Genomic DNA, 21,798 nt, shown 5'->3' on the forward strand with positions numbered 1-21,798 from the left:
TGTCACCGAAGATCTCAGACACCGAATATTTCAGAACACCGGGCCGGTTTAAGAATATGCGGGGGAAAAAAAAAAGTTTAAGAATATGCGGCCCCTTTAAGAAAGATGATGCGCACTGAGCATGCGCAGAAGAGAGAGGCGCGAGACGGGAGGACGAGTGCTGAGACCAGTTGAAGCTGAAAGCGACGCTGTTTAACGATCGTGAATGAAGGACAAATGTGGAATATTTTCTGTCGGATGCCTTATATTTCCAGTCTGCAGGTGAGAGATGTTTCTCAGATTACAGAGTTTAACATTAATCAGCTCCAGAGTTTACATGTTTAAGGACAAATGTAATGAAATGCGTTGTGTGTCCTGGTTTATTATTAGAGTGTAATAATATGTTGGCAGAGAGTTTTTCACAGACTCTGACTCTATTACACCAATAAAATGTGCTTAATGTGCCACTTTACAGAAGATCTCAGACCTCAGCATAATGAATGAGGGGAAAACAGGGAACTTTTGGAGACAAAGAGGCTTTTCAGCAGCTCAGTTAAACATGATGGTCCTGTTGTTTCTCTCAGACTTTGAGTTGAACAAACCTTGTTTTAAATGCAATTAATATCTAACTTGCATCAAAATACTCCATATTCCTGATAGAAATCATATGTTCACTTCATTTAAATGTAATTAAAGGGTAATTCCATGTCAAATCAACCATTTTACGCATTTAAAATAATTAAGAATAGAAGGATATCAACATATCTTTAATACTTTTAGAGTGACAGGCACACACACTTTGGAAAAATAATATTTATGGCACTCCGGTATATTCTATGCAATTGTGTTGATAGATAAAAACGAGATACATTTCTAGTTTCAAAATTATTTGTTGTTCAGATATTCCTCTGTAAAAGACAAAAGTATCAGCTGTATGCAAAGTGACCCACGTTTGGTTTTTGACCACTGAAAATTAGGGGTGGGAATCTTAAGGCACTTAACGATTCGATCTGATTCCGATTCTGGGAGTAACGATCCGATTCCCAAAACGATTCTTAAAGGTCCCATGGCATGGCATTTTTCTATTATTTTATAATGTTTCCTGAGGTGTACTTATATTGTTAGTATGACTTTTACATCATAAAATGTCATAATTTAGAAATAAAAGGCATTTTTTCAATACGGATGTTTGCCCTGTAGCTGAATGCCCTGCTTCAAGAGGCGTGTCTGCTGTGAGACTTCAGTAAAAACGCCCACTGTTGTGATTGGCTGACATCTTTGCATTTTAAATGAGCGGAGGTGGCGTGGTTTAACTTGGTCTACGAGGCACGAGGATGCACGAGCTGCTGCCAGAGAGACGGATGGACCTGAGTTCACTTCACATCAGTTCTCAGCATGTCTGAACTGTTGTAGTTACTAGAATATACTTCAGGTTATTAGTCTATTTCTAGTCGGAGGGACTGTCACTCATGTCAGAAAGTTAGTAACTTTAGTAAATTATGGATCAGCGCTGACTGGAGACGCGAACCGTTTAGAACGATTCAGTCCGATTTGGTGAACTGATTCGGTTCACTAAAAAGAACTGGTTCAAAAGAAAGATCGTTCGCGAACCGGACATCACTAATGTACCAGAGACGGAGCTCAGCGATTGCTAACAAAGTTATTTATAGTAACTACTGAGTTATGAGAGCGCTGTCAGTCAGCGCGAGTTTATTGTGTTTGTATCTGAGAGTTCTGAATAAACACGAGTCCCAGTCATGCCGAGTCCGTCTTCATCATTATTACCAACTTTGTAACACATGCAAAGTACCATTACAGCTGTCGAGATGAACGAGTTACGAGTAAGTGTTGATAATAGCATTATTTTTAAAATAAAATAAAAGCGTCAGTGACGCGCGTTGAGTACACAGCGCAAACAAAGACACAACAGCAGTAATCGAATGTAATCCAGTTTATTGTGGGGCTAGGCTGGCTAGCCCGGATATGCTCACGCTTACCCCCCTTCTGCTTAATCTCACGCTGCGTTTGGTGCCTCCGCTGTGGGCCAGATGCAGTACTGGGGGTCGGGGATGTTGAAGGCCACCGGCCAGTGCAGCCCGAGCTTCGGCGTGTGTGAGGCCGATGTTGAGCAGAAACTCATGACTGTATGCACATTTTAGAACCGATAGACGCGTCGAGGACGTACAAAAACACTGACTCACAAGATAGAAAACACGAAAACACCGTTCTGTCTGGAGAGAGAGAAGCCGCATTGTGTGCACGAATAATAAATAATTAGCTACACATCAGAAATCACTGATCACAGATCAGAAGGAACTGAAAAAAGACTTCTGTTTTCATTTGTACATCCAAACACTGAGAAACTGCCAGCATTCACAACCCATGATCTCTCGAGCGTTTGCATGGGCGTGTTAAATTCTCTGGGCGGAGGAAAGGGAGGAAACCGTTCCTGCTTGGACGTCAAACCAGGAGACTTCAGGATTGGCTCGTCTGGCCTGTCATTTTCTCAAAGGCAGAGAGAGACAGCCAGAACTCGGTTTACACCGATCAACATTTCTATCCACTTGGGGGCAATATTCAGGCTAGGGGAACTAGGGATGGGCAACAGTGGTCGAGTAATCGAGTACTCGAACGTGACAGCGATCATCGATCATGAGAACGATGATCGCCCTGAAAAAAAAAAAGTGCCTCTTTTTTATTGCGTCATTTTGCGCGGTACCGGAGGTCTGATTGGTTAGCGTTATAAAGCACGCCTACAGACCGCGGCGAAATAAAGTGAAACTGAGGCGTGCACTGCAGTGATGTCTGGAATCACTGTGATCATTGAATGGTTAGTGCAAGATGTGCAGCGCCAATCTGTCATAGCCTACATAGCATTATAATGAGAGGACGATGGAAATTAGAAAGCTGTAAATGATCTGTGCTTAGTTCCCCGTGTATCAGCTGCTCCACAGAGAAACTAGCGAGAACACTCAGACTAGCACGTGAAGTTCATGTGCGCATTTGCGTCCTTGTCTGCAGATGCACGTTGTAAGATTACTTTTATGTTGTCTATCTGGTTAATCTAATATAAGAAGCGTTTGGTTGAGCTTAATAAACTAGCAAAGCGCTGCCGTTATACCGGCTGTTGTTCATTCTCTTCAGTTTCAGCTCAAACGCATATTTCATGCTCGACATTATGGTTTAGAGACAGTCAAATTCTTTTTAGATAGGCTATTTCTTTCTCAGAATCATTGACATTAGTAATGCAGCAGTGCTATACTGTTATCGTATTTTTTTAACAGTAGACCTATAGTTTATTTAAAGTTGTTTTTCGTTATGAGTTCGAAAACGCGCAGTGATGTCTGTAAACACTTTGATCATGAATAATACAATTAAGTTCTACCAGAAAGACTCCGAGATAGGATGATGAATGAAGCATACATTTATTAACAGCCCAGCAAGCATAATAAAGTTTTGGCATAGGCCCCGTCCATAGTTAGTAATCCGAGGGTAGCGGATCAGCATATCCCTGCCTGAAGATGAAGGCAGGGGCGCAGCCGACCCCCCTTTTGAGGTATGGACGGAACCATCCTGGTGGTGGTGGGGAGGGTGGAGGTTGTTGTCGCATCGGCATCTGCGAACTCAAACATGTGTAAGTACGACCTTTATACAGAAAATATGAAGACGTGATTGGATAGAGATGAAGTTAATAAGTGACGAAGTGATTAAGTCTTCCTGGCAGAACTTAAGCTGAAGCTTCCATTTCATGATGTGCAGAGTCAATCTGTCAAAGCATTATAATGAGAACACGATTTTAATAAAATGTTGTTTCTGTGTGCTTTCGTTGTCCGTGTATCAGCGTTGTTAAGGGAAGAGCGCATTCAAAATGTTCCATTTCAAACCCTTCGCCTGTAAAATCTAGCACGCTGAAGTTCACGTGCGCATTCACGTCCTTTTGTGCTGATTTATGTCGTAATAGGTTCATAATAATCTTCATATTAATATTGATATATGGTGCGTTTGGTTGAGTTTATTAACCAGCTAGCAAGCTCTGCAGGGTGGTGTTATTTCACAGTTTCAGCTCAAAGGCAATGCTCGATATTACTGACTTGGTTATTTGAGACAGTCATTTTATAAAGATGTTTCTTTTTCAAAGACATTGATGCATCATAATCTAGCAGTTATTTTTTTGTTTTATATGTTCATGTTTTCATATACCCGTTTTCATGTCACGTTTGTATTTGTCAACAACCATTTTCATAACAGTTTTCATTATCTCAATGACGGACATGCCCCGCCCCCTGCACATGCCCCGCCCCCGAGTACTCGAGTACTCGTTTTTGAGACCTATCGATGATCGAAATGAGAAATTGACAAAAATGCCCATTCCTAAGGGGAACTCATATTAATGTTGAAAAACCTCATAAAATGAAAATTTCATGCCATGGGACCTTTAACATACATTTTTGGTAACTAATTACCCTGCTGTGCAAATACATGAACTTTATATTTTAACCAAAATTGGAGCCATTGTGTGTTTTGCTTTTAGTTAGAATATCTGTTTGACAGTATTGCCATATTAAAAATGATTATAAAGATTTCTTTCAATTCTTTTATTAACAAAGTTATATTCAAGATTAACAAACTCTGAATGAAACCATAAGCCAAATGCAAAAATTGCAAAGAACAATCATTAAAGGAACTGTATGTAAGAAATGTATTTCAATTAATCATAAAATCGCCCTGATATGTCATTAGACATTAAGAAATCATGTTAATTTCAAATATTTATATCACTGACAACAGTAGTCCGGCCAGGATATTGTCATTTTAAAAGTGAAGTTGCAGCCCTCAACTGATGTTGATGTTGACATGTAGTGTTTTGGCCTGAAGCCCCACCCTCCACCTATCTACCAATCACAAAGTCAGTAGTGTTTCGGCAACCGGGTTGCCAGCTCTAGTTACCTCAGCTGCAGCTACAAACTTTTTGTCCCGGCCACCGCATCGGAGACATAGGAGTGTTATTAAGCATTAATGGCAAGGAAAGCGCCGTATAGCCTACTTGAGCACCACTTCGTTATTTTGGCTCAGAATTTCGTTTGTTGGAAATATGAACTTAATTTAGAAATGCTTTTGAAATTAAAAACTTTGCATTTAATAGGCAAAATACATTTTTTAAATGGAGAGATAGCCGCAGCGAGCGCAGACACAGAGCGGCCAGAGAAACGGAGGAGCGACTGCTGTAAGGCGTTTGTGCTGCGGAAAAACTGCATAAAACGTGCAGGTGTTGAACCCTCTCACCGGGAAAAGTGTCTCCACGGGTGCGACGCCCCTGAGCAGGTCGTAGTTTGTCCATTTTATCTTAAATTAAGCCAATTCACCAGCATATGACCGTTCGTCTATCAATGGGTTGTTCTGTTTGTCCGGTGACCTCACGCGCGCGCGCGCACAGTGGTGAAGTGGCCGTTTGACTTGAACTCAGAATCGATTCTGAATTTTTGAGAATCGATTCTGAATCGTTGGATAACGAATCACGATGCATCGATGCATCAACCTTTTCTCCCACCCCTACTGAAAATGTATACAATTGACCAATTTACTCATGGAACCACATTAAGATCTCCATATCGCTGGCATTTTACCATATGGACCTTTAAAATGAAGATTAAAGGCCCGGGTATACTTCGGCCGTCTGCGTTCGTGCACCGCCCGCATGACGTAATTTTCGTCATTCGGAGGGCTCGCGGCCGGCCGCACACCCCGTCCGTGCGCAGCCCAAATTTTGTGACCGCGCGGACGGTCCGCGTGCAACAGCGCATGCGCCAGCAGTACAGAAGAGTCCACTAGGTGGCAATAAACACAGTATTGAGCACAGTGTTCAGCCGTCGAAGAAGAGTGTGCAAAGACCGGTTTAAAAACAACACGCTTGGAAAAAAAAGAGAGAATTTTTGATTCTTCAGTGTTTCTTCCCAACTATGTTGCAATGGTGGATGCACTACAGTTCTTCTCCGATCATGCCCAGCGAATGTCCCGTTGATGACAGGACTCAGTGCTGCCCTCCGATGTCTGGTAGAGCATAGACATTTTTTACTGCGCATGTGTCGAACGCGATCATCCGAGCGCATCCGTTGTGTAGTATACTTTGAAAGACGCGCGGACAGGGCTGCGCGCGTGACGCGTCCGGGCGCGGTAAGAGAAGTATACCCGGGCCTTAAGCTGCCATCTTAAAGTCATTTTTACCCTCCTTTAATTTGGCTCCAAATCTCTGGTGAAAATTGTCATATTGATACACATATTGAGTAAATATACATCCATGACATTTAATATTTTGGCTTTCGTCAATATTTATGTTTTTTCTTTCTTCAGAAAAAAATATTAACAGGTCTGGTCAACTCTGGTAATTCAGTGTAAATTCAGTAACTTATCTTTGATTTCTCCAGATCTGGTCCTGTGGGCGTCAGTATCTCACAGTGATCACAGTTCACACCTGCAGTGAAGCCCCTCCCACAACAATTCACCAATAAATACTGGGAATATTCACATCATCCTACAAGAGAAGGACAAACTCCAGGTGTAGCAGCTAAAATCTGTGTGACTGTTAAAGATGGAGTTTATTAAAGAGGAGATTGAAGACATGAGTTATCCAGAACCATCCAGAATAAAACATGAAGATACTGAGGAACAAATAGGTTGGTGTCCATTCTTGATTCTTCATTATTGACTGCTTTAGTAGCTGTGAAATAATAATCAGTATATGGATGATAAATGATCATATTTTATCAGTTTTAATCATAGTGAATGTCAGAACTGACCTTTGCACATTAAAGATACTTTAACACTTTACAATAAGGTCTCATTTGTTAACATTAGTTAATGTATGAACTAACAATCAACAACACATTTATTACAATATTTATTCATCTTTGTTAATGCAAAATTGGTTGGAATGACACTTTGTGAAAATTAAATCCAGCTGTTCATTGTTGGTTCACATTACTTAACAGATGTTAACAAATAAAACTTTTGCAAATGTTGAAATGAACAATAAGTAAGATTTAGAGATGCACCGATGTATTGGCCGCTGATATTTATCGGCCGATTTTTAATTGATTTACAACCATTGGCATATCGGCTATAGGATGAAAAAGGCAGATACATCAAACCGATGGTTTATTAATGAACTGCGTGAAGGCACTGGGCTGTATAATGTCTGCTGCATAATCTAAGATTTTAATGTAGGGGAGCACGGGGCACAACCAAACTCTTGTTGTAACACACATGCTTTAAAACTTTCCACACGTGCCAGGATGACGAAACTTAGTGTATTTACTAGTTGCCATATCAACATTATTTAGAGAAAAAAATTGCGGCAAAATGAAAAAGATATTACTGAACATTTATTTAATCATTGCAAAAGTAAATTTCTTACTTAAGTTTATTTTTCATCTCAGTTTTTTTGTGTTTATTTAAAATAAGACAAATCTGAAATTATTTTAATCTTATACAGGGGCATCTCAAAAAATTTGAATATCATGGAAAAGTTCATTTATTTCAGTAATTCAACTTTAAAAGGTGAAACTAATATATTATACAGGTGCTGGTCAATTACAATATCATCAAAAAGTTGATTTATTTCAGTAATACCATTCAAAAAGTGAAACTTGTATATTATATTCATTCATTACACACAGACTGATATATTTCAAATGTTTATTTATTTTAATTTTGATTATAACTGACAACTAAGGAAAATCCCAAATTCAGTATCTCAGAAAATTAGAATATTGTGAAAGGGTTCAATATTGAAGACACCTGGTGCCACACTCTAATCAGCTAATTAACTCAAAACACCTGCAAAGGCCTTTAAATGGTCTCTCAGTCTGCAGAGAGGACTTGACCACTGAGTCAGTTCTGTAGGCTACACAATCATGGGGAAGACTGCTGACTTGACAGTTGTCCAAAAGACGACCATTGACACCTTGCACAAGCAGGGCAAGACACAAAATTTGTGGGGAGATTCACAAAGAGTGGACTGCAGCTGGAGTCAGTGCTTCAAGAACCACAACGCACAGACATATGCAAGACATGGGTTTCAGCTGTCGCATTCCTTGTGTCAGCGTCAGAAGCGTCTCGCCTGGGCTAAAGACAAAAAGGACTGGACTGCTGCTGAGTGGTCCAAAGTTATGTTCTCTGATGTAAGTGAATTTGGAATTTCCTTTGGAAATCAGGGTCCCAGAGTCTGGAGGAAGAGAGGAGAGGCACACAATCCACGTTGCTTGAGGTCCAGTGTAAAGTTTCCACAGTCAGTGATGGTTTGGGGTGCAATGTCATCTGCTGGTGTTGGTCCACTGTGTGTTCTGAAGTCTTCTGAGGATTTCTAAAAATCCTTTCTTTGTATTGGTCTGGCTTAAGTAATATTCTAATTTTCTGAGATACTGAATTTGGGATTTTCGTTAGTTGTCTATTACAATCATCAAAATTAAAAGAAATAAACATTTGAAACATCAGTCTGTGTGTAATAAATTAATATAATATACAAGTTTCGCTTTTTGAATGGACTTAGTGATATAAATAAACTTTTTGATGATATTCTAATTATATGACCAGCACCTGTATAGATTCATTACATTCAAAGTGAGATATTTCAAGCCTTTATTTGTTATAATTTTGATGATTATGGCTTACAGCTTATGAAAACCCCAAAATCAAAATCTCAGAAAATTAGAATAGTACATTAAAACAATAATAAAAAAAGGATTTTAAATACAGAAATGTAGGCCCTCTGAAAAGTATAATCATGCATATGTACTAGGGGTGTGCCATATCATACCGTCCACGATAATACTGGTATAAATTTTACATAATAAAAAAAGTGTCATATCGCAATATCAATGATATAGCGGCTCGATGGTGTATGGCGCATTTACGTTCCCTGGCGCGCACAACAACAACACCTGTCAGAGTATACACGAAGAGCAGCATGTCAGCCTCCGATAACGATTTAGTACCTAAAAAGGGAGCTACTTGGTTACAAGAGGTCAGCCCTCTTGACGACTGACTAAACATTGACAACTTAAAGCTGCTATTGATGTTTGCAGCGCAATATTTGACCGAAAGGGAAATATTGACAGTTATTTTCGTCAGTTACGGCTCGTTAGATCTAACATTCTGCCTTCTTTGAATCTGACACAGAGATAAAGTAGTGTGTAAGATTACATTTATTTGAATGGATGGATTATAGCATTTATTTGGATTAGAGAGAGAGAGAGAGAGAGAGAGAGAGAGAGAGATTCGTACCTGTGTGACTGCATCTGTTCAGCGTCTCTCTTAATGAAGATGTGCGTTTATTACTGAAAAATAGCGATGTAACCCCATTGTTGCTGAGAAATATAATGTAGTGATCCAGTAACTTAGCTATTTTATTGCTAAATATATAAGTTTCTGTGCTCATGAATGTGCAGCGCGATCTCTGCTCTCTGAGTGCGTGTGTGTGTGTGTTCGCGCTTCAATAGTCCCGTTTACATGCACACTTTTATGTCATTCCGATTAAAATCATTCCGATTGAACGATTCTGTGGACAGTTTACACGAGACTTTATCTAAACCTATCTGGTGTTGCTGTAAGAAACACCTCAGAAAAATAAATTCTTCTGTCAGGCGCAGTTGAAGTAGAAAGTGCCTGGGACAAACGCTGTCAGATGAGATGGCGTAGCCAGGCTATGTCTGTGTCATTTCAACATTATCTTCATAACTTGTTACAAAATAAAAAGTTTTACACGTCAGAAATATTAGTGTATCCTTATGAAAGCAGTGTTTATATGCAGCATTTTCATTCGGACTTTCAGACTTTTAAACCAATTACAGTGCTCCGTCTAAACACACCTGAAATGAAAACAGCGCATTAATATAGAACAAGGATTCATCTGACTTGGAACTACCTGTGCATTAAACGATTTTATTGCACACTTTCCAGCCAATTAGAATCAAATATTCAGACAGACCATGGCATAAATTACATTATTGTTAAACTAAAATGTTATGTTACGGTTTTGTTTGCACTAATAAATGCTGCTGCCTACCAGCTGCAATAACCAATAAAACTTTGTTCCATAAATTTTTTTTTCTATATCGTCATAAATATCGTTAGCGCAAATATTCTTGAAATATCGTGATATAATTTTGAGGCTATATCGCCCACCCCCAATATGTACTCAGTACTTGGTTTGGCCCCCTTTTGCATGAATCACTGCCTCAATGCGGCGTGGCATGGATGCTATCAGCCTGTGGCACTGCTGAGGTGTTATGGAAGACCAGGATGCTTCAATAGCGGCCTTCGGCTCTTCTGCATCATGTCTCATCTTTCTCTTGGCAATGCCCCATGGATTCTCTATGGGGTTCAGGCCTGGTGAGTTTGCTGGCTAATTAAGCACAGTAATCCCATGGTCATTGAACCAGGTTTTGGTACTTTTTGGCAGTGTGGGCAGTAGGCTTGCTACGATAGTCGGTGTTGCCGGTGTTACCGGTGTCCAGACTCAACACCGGTTACATCACTTGCCCACCGTGGCACCGCCCACCGTCTTTTTGGTTTTTTTTATAGTAATAAAATAATTTAGTTCAGTTAGAGAACAGACAATACAATTAAAAACTGAACGTATCTGCTTAATAAAGCAGGATCCGACCGTGAGTCTCGGCAGCGGCAGGAGTCATTCATCAGATTTAAGAGTGAGGAGCTGACTGAGATTATCGCGGAAGATTTGGTTTCAAAGCGAAACGTAAAAGCGCCTATTTAATGGAGTTTGTCATTTGTTTTGTTGTTGTGTTTTTCATTAAAAATAATAGGCTAATGAACCCACAATTCAAGCAACCCGCAGCCGAATTGGCGCTAATTCAAAACCGAAAGTAAAATGTGCACGGCCGCACAGAGCGCGCATTGTTTACTTTCGCCTGGCTCCGCAGTGCGAGCCTCCGCGCCACACTGACTGCGCGCATTTATTTTTGCCGCGCGCACCGAGTATAAACAAGGCTTTACGGACGAACTGTTATTCATTCATGGCGTGCATCTCAATCATAGACTGATCAATGCTTGATCAGTGCCCTGACTACTGAACTAGGGAACTGATTGAGATGCACCCATGGCCTCACAGAGCGCGCATTTACAGACGAGCTGTCATTCACGGTGTGTGCGCACTGGCGCGTTTTCAGTTCAGAGCGGTCGTGTGCATGTTACTTTCGGTTAGATAGAATTAGTGATTTGAAAGCCTCCGCCGTTGATACCGGTATTACCGGTGTTGTCACACATCAATTAACTGGTGGGAAAATTTCCTCACCGTCACATCCCTAGTGGGCAGGTTCCAAGTCCTGCTGGAAAATGAAGTCAGCATCTCCATAAAGCTTGTCTTCTGAAGGAAGCATGAAGTGCTTTAAAATGTCCTGGTAGATGGGTGCGTTGACTCTGGACTTAATAAAGCGGACCAACAGCAGCCGATGACATGGCTCCCCAAACCAACACAGACTGTGGAAACTTCACACTGGACTTCAAGCTTCTTGGACTGTGTGCCTCTCCATTCTTCCTCCAGACTCTGGGGCCTTGGTTTGGACCAAAAGATATGCAAAATTTGCAGAGAGGACTGGACCACTGAGCAACAGACCACTTCTTTATTTCTTTAGCCCATGAAAGACACTTTTGACGACATTTGAAGCCCATGTCCGTCTGTGTGTTCTGGCTCTTGATGCAGTAACTCCAGCCTCAGTCCACTCCTTGTGAAGCTCCCCCACACATTTGAATGGCTTTTTCCTGACAATCTTCTCCAGGCTGCGGTCATCCCTGCAGCTTGAGTACCTTTTTCTTCCACACTTTTCCCTTCCACTTAACTTTCTATTAATGTGCTTTGTTACAGCACTTTGAGAACATCCGATTTCTTTTGCAATTCCCTTTTGAGGCTTGCCCTCCTTGTGGAGGCTGTCAATGATGGTTTTCTGCACAACTGTCATGTCAGCAGTCTCTTCCCCATGATTGTGATTTGTACTGAACCAGACTGAAGCCGCGTTTCCACCGAAATTACCCGGAACTATTTGTACCAGGAACTTTTTTCCCAGGAACTTTTTCTCCCCCAGACCTGCTACAATCTGCGTTTCCACCGCGGTCTAAAGTACCGGGGAGATTAGGCAAATTAGTCCGATGACGTGAGAATGCGCGCGACTGCTTAGTTACCGACGGACAGTAATCACTTTTGCGCGATACTGTCTGCAACAATAACAAGTGTAGGTGATGCAAGCAGCGCTGCTTTTGCTGATTATGTACACACATTACCAACACTGCTTATTTAAACGTGCACTTTCACCTGGTTTGACCATTTTAATGCAAAATGGGATGATGGGCAATCCAAAATCTGAATGTGTTGTAATAGCTCAATTCCAAAACAAAACATTTTCTATAAAAGGATAATGAGGTTTCAGTTATGACAGATGTGTGAAAAGTGAATTGAATGAAAACAATAGACTGAATTAAGCAGTTGAAAGATTAGGTACTAGACTGCAAGTATTTTATTTTTTATCACAATAACATCTCTTAACATTCACAAAAAAATTGTTCACATGACTAGTATTACAATATGCTTCATTAAATGCATAATTTTAGAGATTTCTTCCTCAAATTTGAAATGAAGCAGGACCACACTTATGGCTTCACTTAAGTTGTGGTTATAAGTTATTATACGACATTCACATACCGGTAGTTATACATTTAAAAATATAATATTTGGGTTTTCTAGATATGTTTATGTGCATATTCAGAAAGACTTGCGAGCAGCAGCCCTTTTATTTGCTTCCTACACTATATGAATACAATTAGAATGTGGTTATATAGTTAGAATGTGGAAATTAAAGACACAGTGACATTTTACACATTTTACTTTATTTTAGACAGATTAGTTCTTACAAAATTAAAATAAAAGTGTGCAAAGACAAATAAATTACTAGAACAATAAAATGAAAATATAAAATGTGAAAACAACAATATATAAAAAAGTGTATTTTTCAGGAACCTGTCCAAGAGCTGAGCCAACACGTACAATATATAAAGTACAAATGTGGTAGAGCAAATGCTTCATTCAAGCGGCTGGTCATTGTGGCTACTTCTTGAACGACTGGACAAACTGTCCAAGAACAGACAGAAACCCGGCCTGAAAGTCCCTCTGCTGCCGTCTGCTTTCTTCCGCTTCTGACTGGTGGAATGCCAGCTCTTGCCTCCTCATCTCTCCTCGGCCTGGCTCTCCAGTAACAGCTGAATATATTGGTCTCGCTGTTCTTGTCCATGCTGCAGGACGGCCGGTCAGCATCCTCCATGTCCCTCAGTGCATCAAGAAAGTCACAGTCCCTTTTCCTTTTCCCTAAGTAGAAAAATTGCACAGAAACACATGGAAATTAATACACAAGGCAACCATGAAACAATAGAAACCATCAATTAATTATTTAAAGTGTTTTCACTACAAATAATGAACAATTGTTTGCCCAGCTTGAACAATGCCCAGTGTGCAATTTAAGTTTACAATTAAAAACAACAAAACCATTAAGGATTACACATCAGTTTTTAAATATATACACATTTTGTCAGCTTTATACCTCTGGCATGTGTGTGTTTCGGCAGGAGACACGGGACGAGGGCTAACGTGTACTGGTGACCGCGGGGGAAAACACGCTGGTCTCCGTTGCCTGCGATTCATCAGGGCCACTCGTTACGTCTGGAAAAGCACGTTGAAAAAAGTGACTGCAACGTGTTTAAACACTGCAACGAGTTTAATAGATGATACCAAGATGATATATTTACCTTCAACCCACTCGGATTCCTGGATGGTTTCCAACAACGCATTAGCCGAGTCTTTCGTTACCGCTGCCCTAGAAAAGGACGGTCTGTGTCCCAACAACGCGTCCAGGCGGTCATACCACTTGTTGATACGCCGGTCGGAACCGCTCCGGTTGTTATGATCCTTTATTTCTTGTAATCTTGTCTTAATTTCTTCAACTTCTCTCTGCACTGTTTTCCAGTGTGACTGGAACCGAGTCGATATCTTCAGGTAACGTTATACCTTTTCATTGCGGGTCACAGTTTCCAGTTCCCGCTGGATGTCCTCCTCCGCTTATATGCTCAATAAAGCCTGAACCTCGTCGTCGGTCCATCGGTCGAATTTTTTGTTGAACTCCATTGTTGCAAAAAAAATATTTACTGAACGCAAAACCCACGGAACCCACCTCGCAAAAGACTTGTAAATATGGCGGTGGGAAAAAAAATAGCTGCGAGAGCTCAACCAATCAGCATGTTCAGCGCCCAAGTCCCACCCCCGAAAGTTCGGGAACTTTTGAAAAGTCCCACCTCGCAAGCAGGGCCGTTTGGAGGGGGAAATATTTACCCGGAACTTCCTTTAGACCCTGGTTCCTGCGGTCGAAACACACCGAGTTCCCCCCCAAAGTTCCTGGTTCCGGGGTAAAGTTCCTGCGGTGGAAACGCGGCTTGAGAGACCATTTAAAGGCTTTGCAGATGTTTTGGATTAATTAGCGTATTAGTGTTACACTTTTCACCTACAATACTGAACCTTTTCTGATAATTTGATTTGGAGGTTTCAAAAGCTTTTAGCCGTAACCATCAAAATTATAACAAATAAAGGCTTGAAATATCTCACTTTGCATGCAATGAGTATATATAATATATTAGTGTCACCTTTTAAGTTGAATTACTGAAATAAATGAACTTTCCCACGTCATTCTAATTTATTGAGATGCACCTGTATCTGTTATTTAACAGTTGAGATCGTTCTTTAATGCTTATCTAACCAGCAGAAGACATGAGCCGCGGTTTAAATCCTATTTGCGCATATGGGGTGCGTTGTTACACTGTGTTACAATGAGTCCCTATTATATTCTATATTTTTATGAATTCTTTTGAGAAACCATGAGAAAAGGGTGAATAATGACTGAGAGTCAATGTTCAGAAATTATTAATTATTATGTTTTTAACTATGCTGTATAGCTGTATTTAGTGATGTGTTTGTTGTCAAACTCAAAAATGTGTATATTTTTAATGATTAAAAAAATGCCATTATTTTATTTTAAAAAGTTAATAATTTTATTTTATTGACAAAATATTTTAGTTTGTCTCAGATATTTTTTTTGATTATATCAGATACAATTTTAGCTGTCATTCGGTCATGTTACAATGAACCTCACCTATGGGGCATGTTGTCACAGATCACTTCCATTCTTTTGGGGGAAATCAAGAAAAAAGTATACACTGTATTAATGAAACAAAACCACATAATTTTACTAGACGTGGGAAATATATTCCTGTTGTGCTGATGTCTGTGTTTTAATGTTAATCAAACAACAAAAGACCAACCAAAGAAATCGCTCACTACTCTTGACTAAATAACTTTCATAAGGATTAATTTCTGCAATAAGGAAAACGCAGATGGAATCCAGTCATAAATATGGAATTTACTGCATAACATGGAATGTCACGAATTTTGTCAAAGTTTTGATGAATAAATCAAACGTAGATCAGTACACTTCAAAGTCGCAATATATAGTAGTGTCTGTGAATGTTAAGCCACAAAAAGAATGTTTAAAGGAGCACAGCGTCTTTTTGGGACTTTAGCTTATTCACCGTATCCCCCAGAGTTAGATAAGTCCTTACATACTATTCTCATCTCCGTGCGTGCCATAACTCTGTCTGACGCACCCACTGCTAGCCTAGCTTAGCACAAAGACTGGAGGTAAATGGCTCCAGCTAGCCTACTGCTCAGTAAGTGACAAAATAACGCCAACCTTTTCCTATTTATGTGTTGTGATGTGTATAGTTACATTGTGTACTAAGACCGACGGGAAAAGAAAAGTTGCGATTTTCTAGACTGATATGGCTAGAAATTATAGTCTCATTCCTGCGTAGTAATCAAAAAGTTATTCAAAAAGTTATTCGAAAGTTATTCGCTTGAGGAGACTATTCACCATCTTACTGTGTGTGCTACTATCCAGTATCTTACTGCGTGGGCAACTATCCGCCATCTTACTGCGTGGGCAACTATCCACTATCTTGCGGCGCGGACAACTATCCACTGATTTACTGCTTGAAACTTTCCGCTTCCTCGCTGGGTGGTAACTTTCCTCTTCCTCGCTGCGTGGAAACTTACCGTTTTCTCTTTGTGTGGAAATGTACCGCGTTCCCACTGCATTGACACTATTCACTTCCTTGCTGCTTGGAAACTTACCGCTTTCTCGTTGCGTGGAAATGTACCGCTTTCTCGCTGCGTGGAAACTTTCCACTTTCTTGCTGTGTGGAAACTTACCGCTTTCTCTTTGTGTGGAAATGTACCGCGTTCCCACTGCATTGACACTATTCACTTCCTCGCTGCATGGAAACTTACCGCTTTCTCTTTGGGCCCTATTTTAACAATCTGAAACGCAAGTGTCAACGCGCGAAGCGCAAGTAACTTTGTGGGCGGGTCTCGGCGCTGTTGCTATTTTCCTTGCGGGATAAATGGCTCTTGCGCCCGGCGCAAATCTAAAATGGGTTGGTCTGAAGTAGCTTCATTATTCATAGGTGTGGTTTGGGCGTAACGTGAATAAACCAATCCGAGCGTCATCCAACATTCCCTTTAAAAGCAGGTGCGCAAGTTCCATTATGGATTGCTATTATTATGGCGTATTTACCAGGCGCACGCCAGGAGCGGTTCACAGCCGAGGAGACTGGTGTGCTTGTAAGAGCATTGAAAGACAGAGAAGTGAAGTTGTAATGTTGTACATTATGGTAAAGGTGATTTCACAGTCTTTTTTTTTCAGTCTTTCAGTTTTTTCAGTTTTTCAGTCGATTTTTTTTCCTGGTTCTTGACGGACAAACCAATTTGTCAGATGTCCTTATATACATATATGTCTTGCCACTATATTGGGCAAACAGGTCTTATCCTTAATTATTACAATTAGCCTGAATCATTTGTAAGCTAGATTTATACCTATTTTTTCACATCTTCGTGGCACACCACAATGATTTCCGTCAACTCATGTGTTAATATTTTTTTAGTGTAACAATTTATGATTTGCAAAAATAACTGTTGCATCTGTGTAGGTTACATGAGCAAAGTGTATGCGCGTTGTGCACGCTATACATTATGGTCAAGCATGCGCCCTTAAAATAGCATAATGAACAACGCGCAACGCGCCACTGACTTTAGACTAGGTTTTTTCTGGTCAGTGGCGCAATTGTTTAATGGAACAGCAAAATAGCACCAGGGATTGTTTGCGCCGGAACACGCCTCCTTTTTTGCGCTGAACCGCCCAGGTAGCGCAAGTTCATTCACTAGTTTAGCGACGTGCTTCTGTGGAGGGAAAAGCGCGCTTTGCGCGGGTGCAAAATAGGAATGACACATGCGTCGGTGTACAAAGTCAATTGCGCTGGGTGCAAGATAGGGCCCTTTGTGTGGAAATGTACCGCGTTCCCACTGCATTGACACTATTCACTTCCTCGCTGCATGGAAACTTACCGCTTTCTCGTTGCGAGGAAATTTACCGCTTTCTCGTTGCGTGGAAACTCACCGCTTTCTCGCTGCGTGGAAACTTTTCAAAACTATTTAAATACACTGGACATTTAATGCGGGCATGGGCGCAGCCACGGAAAATATACAAAATACAGGGTAGGGAGGAGGGGTTAACCTGCAGGCAAGATGTTGTTGAGTAAGTCACTGGTCTGGGGGGGAACATTACTGCATTGTCCGTGGAGAAAATTAGCCAGAGAACCTGAGCTCCTGCGGGAACAAAAGGAACAGCACTGCTGTGGCAGTGGAGAAAATTAGCCAGAGAAACAAAGCTCCTGTGGGAGCAGAAAGAAAAGCACTGCTTTGGCAGTGTAGAAATGAGCCTGAGAACCTGAGCTCCTGCAGGAACAAAAGGAACAGCACTGCTGTGTGGATAAAATTAGCCAGAGAAACTGAGCTTCTGTGGGAACAGAAGGAACAGCACTGCTGTGACAGTGGAGAAATTAGCCAGAGAAACTGAGCTCCTGTGGGAGCAGAAAGAGAAGCACTGCTGTGGAGGTGGAGAAAATTAGCCAGAGAAACGGGTGTTCAAAAATACGTTGTGGTTTGCACATCTATTTATAGTCGCAAAAGCGAGTATGGCCGCACTGTGTCGAGCCATGTGATCGAGCTTATGTGAACGTCAAGTTGAGAAGTATTGAATCAAAAGCAGATGATTATCAGCTGGTTCCTACTAGTGGCTGATTGTTTGGTGTAATATGCGCTGTTGCAGCCATCATTTTAGTGATTTGTTCTCACGATGCATTCACTCGCTTTAACAGCAAGTGTATTTATCGTTTATCATCACGGCAACCGCGTGTGTTCATAATGAAACACTTCTCGTGTGTGCACCTATCTGTTTTAGTAGACAACGTAGACATGTAGAGACAGCACGACCGCAAGAAAAGCTTGATGTCTGCCGGTAACAATTATCTTAAGACAGGAACTGTTGTAGTTCTCCCTGTTGCAACTTGCAAGTCTGTGCACTCTTTACACTGTCCGAGCGCTGCTCTCACCACCGAGTCTGTCGTCATGGTTTCGAAACGCACGTTATTAATATCCTTTAGAACATCGATTATTGAAGTTTGTGAATCGATTAGAATTGCTAGAAGACAGAATTGATTGTGGATCGTGTCAAAGACACAATTAAATCTCGGGAAAAGCAAATATAATTTTAACGTGAATGCTGATGGAAGCGGCCGAAAGGGGTTTTTAAGGTAGCTTATACATTTGTAAGTAAAGACTGAGAGCTGTCAACAAACGGAGGTAGGACTGCTGCGTGTTTATATACCTCTATTGTTGAGTGCTCTCCACCTGTGTCAATTATCTGAACGTGCTTCTCCCGAACCTTGTTTATAAAACATCATATAGTGCCTAGCCATTTTTCTGTCGGTCTTAGTACACAATGTAACTATACACATCACAACATGTAAATAGGAAAATGTTGGTGTTATTTTGTCATTTAGGCTATATGCACATTTGTCTGAACCACATATTAATATGTTTAATATTGTTTTAAATGTAAACGAAAAGAGGCAGGGTTGTGTTTTATGACATTTCGTTTTATTGTAGACTAAAATATATATATATAGAGATAGGCACCTTCTCCACTTTCAGGTCTTGCTACTTGTCATTGGTCAGCTGTCAAAAAGCGCTTGATTTTGAATTTGGATTGCAGTGCCTAGTTCAATCACTGGGTTTCCATTTTACAGAAAGCCCCTTTAATAATGATCAAAAATAATTATTTGACGCAAATCGACCTGAGGTTTGAATACGCCTTTTGCAGAACTCGCTCTATTCCCTTTTCCCATCACATAATAGATCGAAAACGCATCTATTTTCAATAAAAATTAAGAAAATATTCAAAAATTTAAAATAAAGCACATACAATGGTTCCGACGGCCATGCTCACACAGACTGTTTTGTTTTCTGCTGAGTGTTTTTAATTTAGACATTTAATCTCATTGAACTGATTCTGACTACTTTATATGTTTATTTTAGATCAGATGGAAGAGAAGGAGCAACAACACAAACTAAATGACATGAAGAAACTCTGTGACTTCAAAACTCAAGAAACAAAAGACAAAAAGCTGCACACCTGCTCTCAGTGTGGAAAGAATTTTACTCAAGCATCAGATCTCAGTGTTCATCTGCGCATTCACTCTGGAGAAAAAACATTTAACTGTGATCAGTGTGGCAAAGGTTTTATTGTATCGTCAGATCTAAAAAACCACCTGATAGTTCATTCAGATGAGAAGCCTCATGTGTGTTCTCTCTGTGCAAAGAGTTTTTCACAACTGGACAGTTTTCAACTGCACCAGAAAACACATGATGAAGTGAGAGATCATGTGTGTTCTGACTGTGGGATGAGCTTTACTGCATCTAGTCATCTGAAACGGCACCAAAGAGTTCACACTGGAGAGAAACCGTATACATGCACTCAGTGTGGAAAGAGTTTTTCTCAAACATCAGGTCTCAGGGATCATCTGCTCCGTCACTCTGGGAAAAAAATATTTAACTGTGATCAGTGTGGAAAAGATTTTATTTCATCATCAGAACTAAAAAAACACCTGATAGTTCATTCAGGTGAGAGACCTCATGTGTGTTCTCTCTGTGGAAAGAGTTATTCACGGCTGAAGAGTTTTAAACTGCACCAGAAAACACATGATGAAGTGAGAGATCATGTGTGTTGTGACTGTGAGAAGAGTTTTACTACATCTAGTCATTTGAAACTACACCAAAGAATTCACACTGGAGAAAAACCTTTCAAGTGCTCATATTGTGACAAGAGTTTCAATCGGTCTGCAAACCTGAAATCACATGAGCGAGTTCATACTGAAGAGAAGCTGTACCACTGCACTCAGTGTGAGAAGAGTTTCAGACATTTATCAAGACTTCATGCTCATATGAGAAAATGTTGTTCCTGAAAGCACAAAATCATCTAAATTAAAAGGTTAGTTCACCCAAAAATGAAAAATGGCTTCGTAAAAGCCTTCTGAAGTGAAGTGGTGCGTTTATGTATAAAAAATATCCATATTTAAAACTTTATAGACTAAAATAACTATCTTCCGTCAGTCAGCGGTACACAAGTCGACTTAAGCTCAGGCTTGAGGAATGGTTACGAACAAAGACAGAGTTTACCTGAGTTTGGAGACGGCAGTGCCGGCGGATTGATTTCATATACAGTGGGGCAAAAAAATATTTAGTCAGCCACCAATTGTGCAAGTTCTCCCACGTAAAAAGATTAGAGAGGCCTGTACTTTTCATCATAGGCACACTTCAACTATGAGAGACAGAATGAGAAAAAAATCCAGAAAATCACATTGTCTGATTTTTAAAGAATCTATTTGCAAATTATGGTGGAAAATAAGTATTTGGTCACCTACAAAACAGCAATATTTCTGGCTCTCACAGACCTGTAACTTCTTCTTTAAGAGGCTCCTCTGTCCTCCACTCTTTACCTGTATTAATGGCACCTGTTTGAACTCGTTATCAGTATAAAAGACACCTGTCCACAACCTCAAACAGTCTGATTCCAAACTCCACTATGGCCAAGACCAAAGAGCTGTCAAAGAACACCAGAAACAAAATTGTAGACCTACCCCAGGCTGGGAAGACTGAATCTGCAATAGGTAAACAACCCCAGGCTGGGAAGACTGAATCTGCAATAGGTAAACAACCCCAGGCTGGGAAGACTGAATCTGCAATAGGTAAACAGCTGGGTGTGAAGAAATCAACTGTGACAGCAATTATTAGAAAACTGAAGACATACAAGACCACTGATAATCTGCCTCAATCTGGGGCTCCACGCAAGATCTCACCCGTGGGGTCAAAATGATCACAAGAACGGTGAGCAAAAATCCCAGAACCACACTGGGGGACCTAGTGAATGACCTGCAGAGAGCTGGGACCAAAGTAACAAAGGCTACCATCAGTAACACACTACGCCGCCAGGGACTCAAATCCTGCAGTGCCAGACGTGTCCCCCTGCTCAAGCCAGTACATGTCCGGGCTCATCTGAAGTTTGCTAGAGAGCATTTGGATGATCCAGAAGAGGATTGGGAGAATGACATATGGTCAGATGAAACCAAAATAGAACTTTTTGGTAAAAACTCAACTTGTCGTGTTTGGAGGAGAAAGAATGCTGAGTTGCATCCAAAGAACACATTACCTACTGTGAGGCATGGGGGTGGAAACATCATGCGCTGGGGACCAGGGCGACTGATCTGTGTAAAGGAAAGAATGAATGGGGCCAAACCTCCTTCCATCAGCAAGGGCATTGA

The 21,798-nt window shown here is 40.6% G+C and overlaps 1 protein-coding gene across 1 annotated transcript; it reads left to right on the plus strand.

The window, feature by feature from the left end:
* Positions 1 to 142: 142 nt before the first annotated feature.
* LOC307129913 (uncharacterized protein) lies at positions 143 to 20,551 on the plus strand. Its single transcript, XM_079822716.1, has 3 exons — positions 143 to 261; positions 6,402 to 6,650; positions 19,517 to 20,551. The coding sequence occupies exons 2-3, from the start codon at positions 6,566 to 6,568 to the stop codon at positions 20,440 to 20,442; spliced, it is 1,011 nt and encodes a 336-aa protein (XP_079678842.1). The 5' UTR covers positions 143 to 261; positions 6,402 to 6,565; the 3' UTR covers positions 20,443 to 20,551.
* The last annotated feature ends 1,247 nt before the right edge of the window (positions 20,552 to 21,798 follow it).

Source organism: Gobio gobio, assembly GCF_949357685.1.
Source record: "Gobio gobio genome assembly, chromosome: 8".
NCBI lineage: Eukaryota > Metazoa > Chordata > Actinopteri > Cypriniformes > Gobionidae > Gobio > Gobio gobio.

Bases quoted from the DNA above. Each gene is read 5' to 3' on its own strand.
- LOC307129913 (XM_079822716.1), top strand. From the start codon at position 6,566: ATGGAGTTTATTAAAGAGGAGATTGAAGACATGAGTTATCCAGAACCA. The intron at 6,651-19,516 runs GTTGGTGTCCAT...TGTTTATTTTAG, and splicing joins AGATACTGAGGAACAAATAG to ATCAGATGGAAGAGAAGGAG.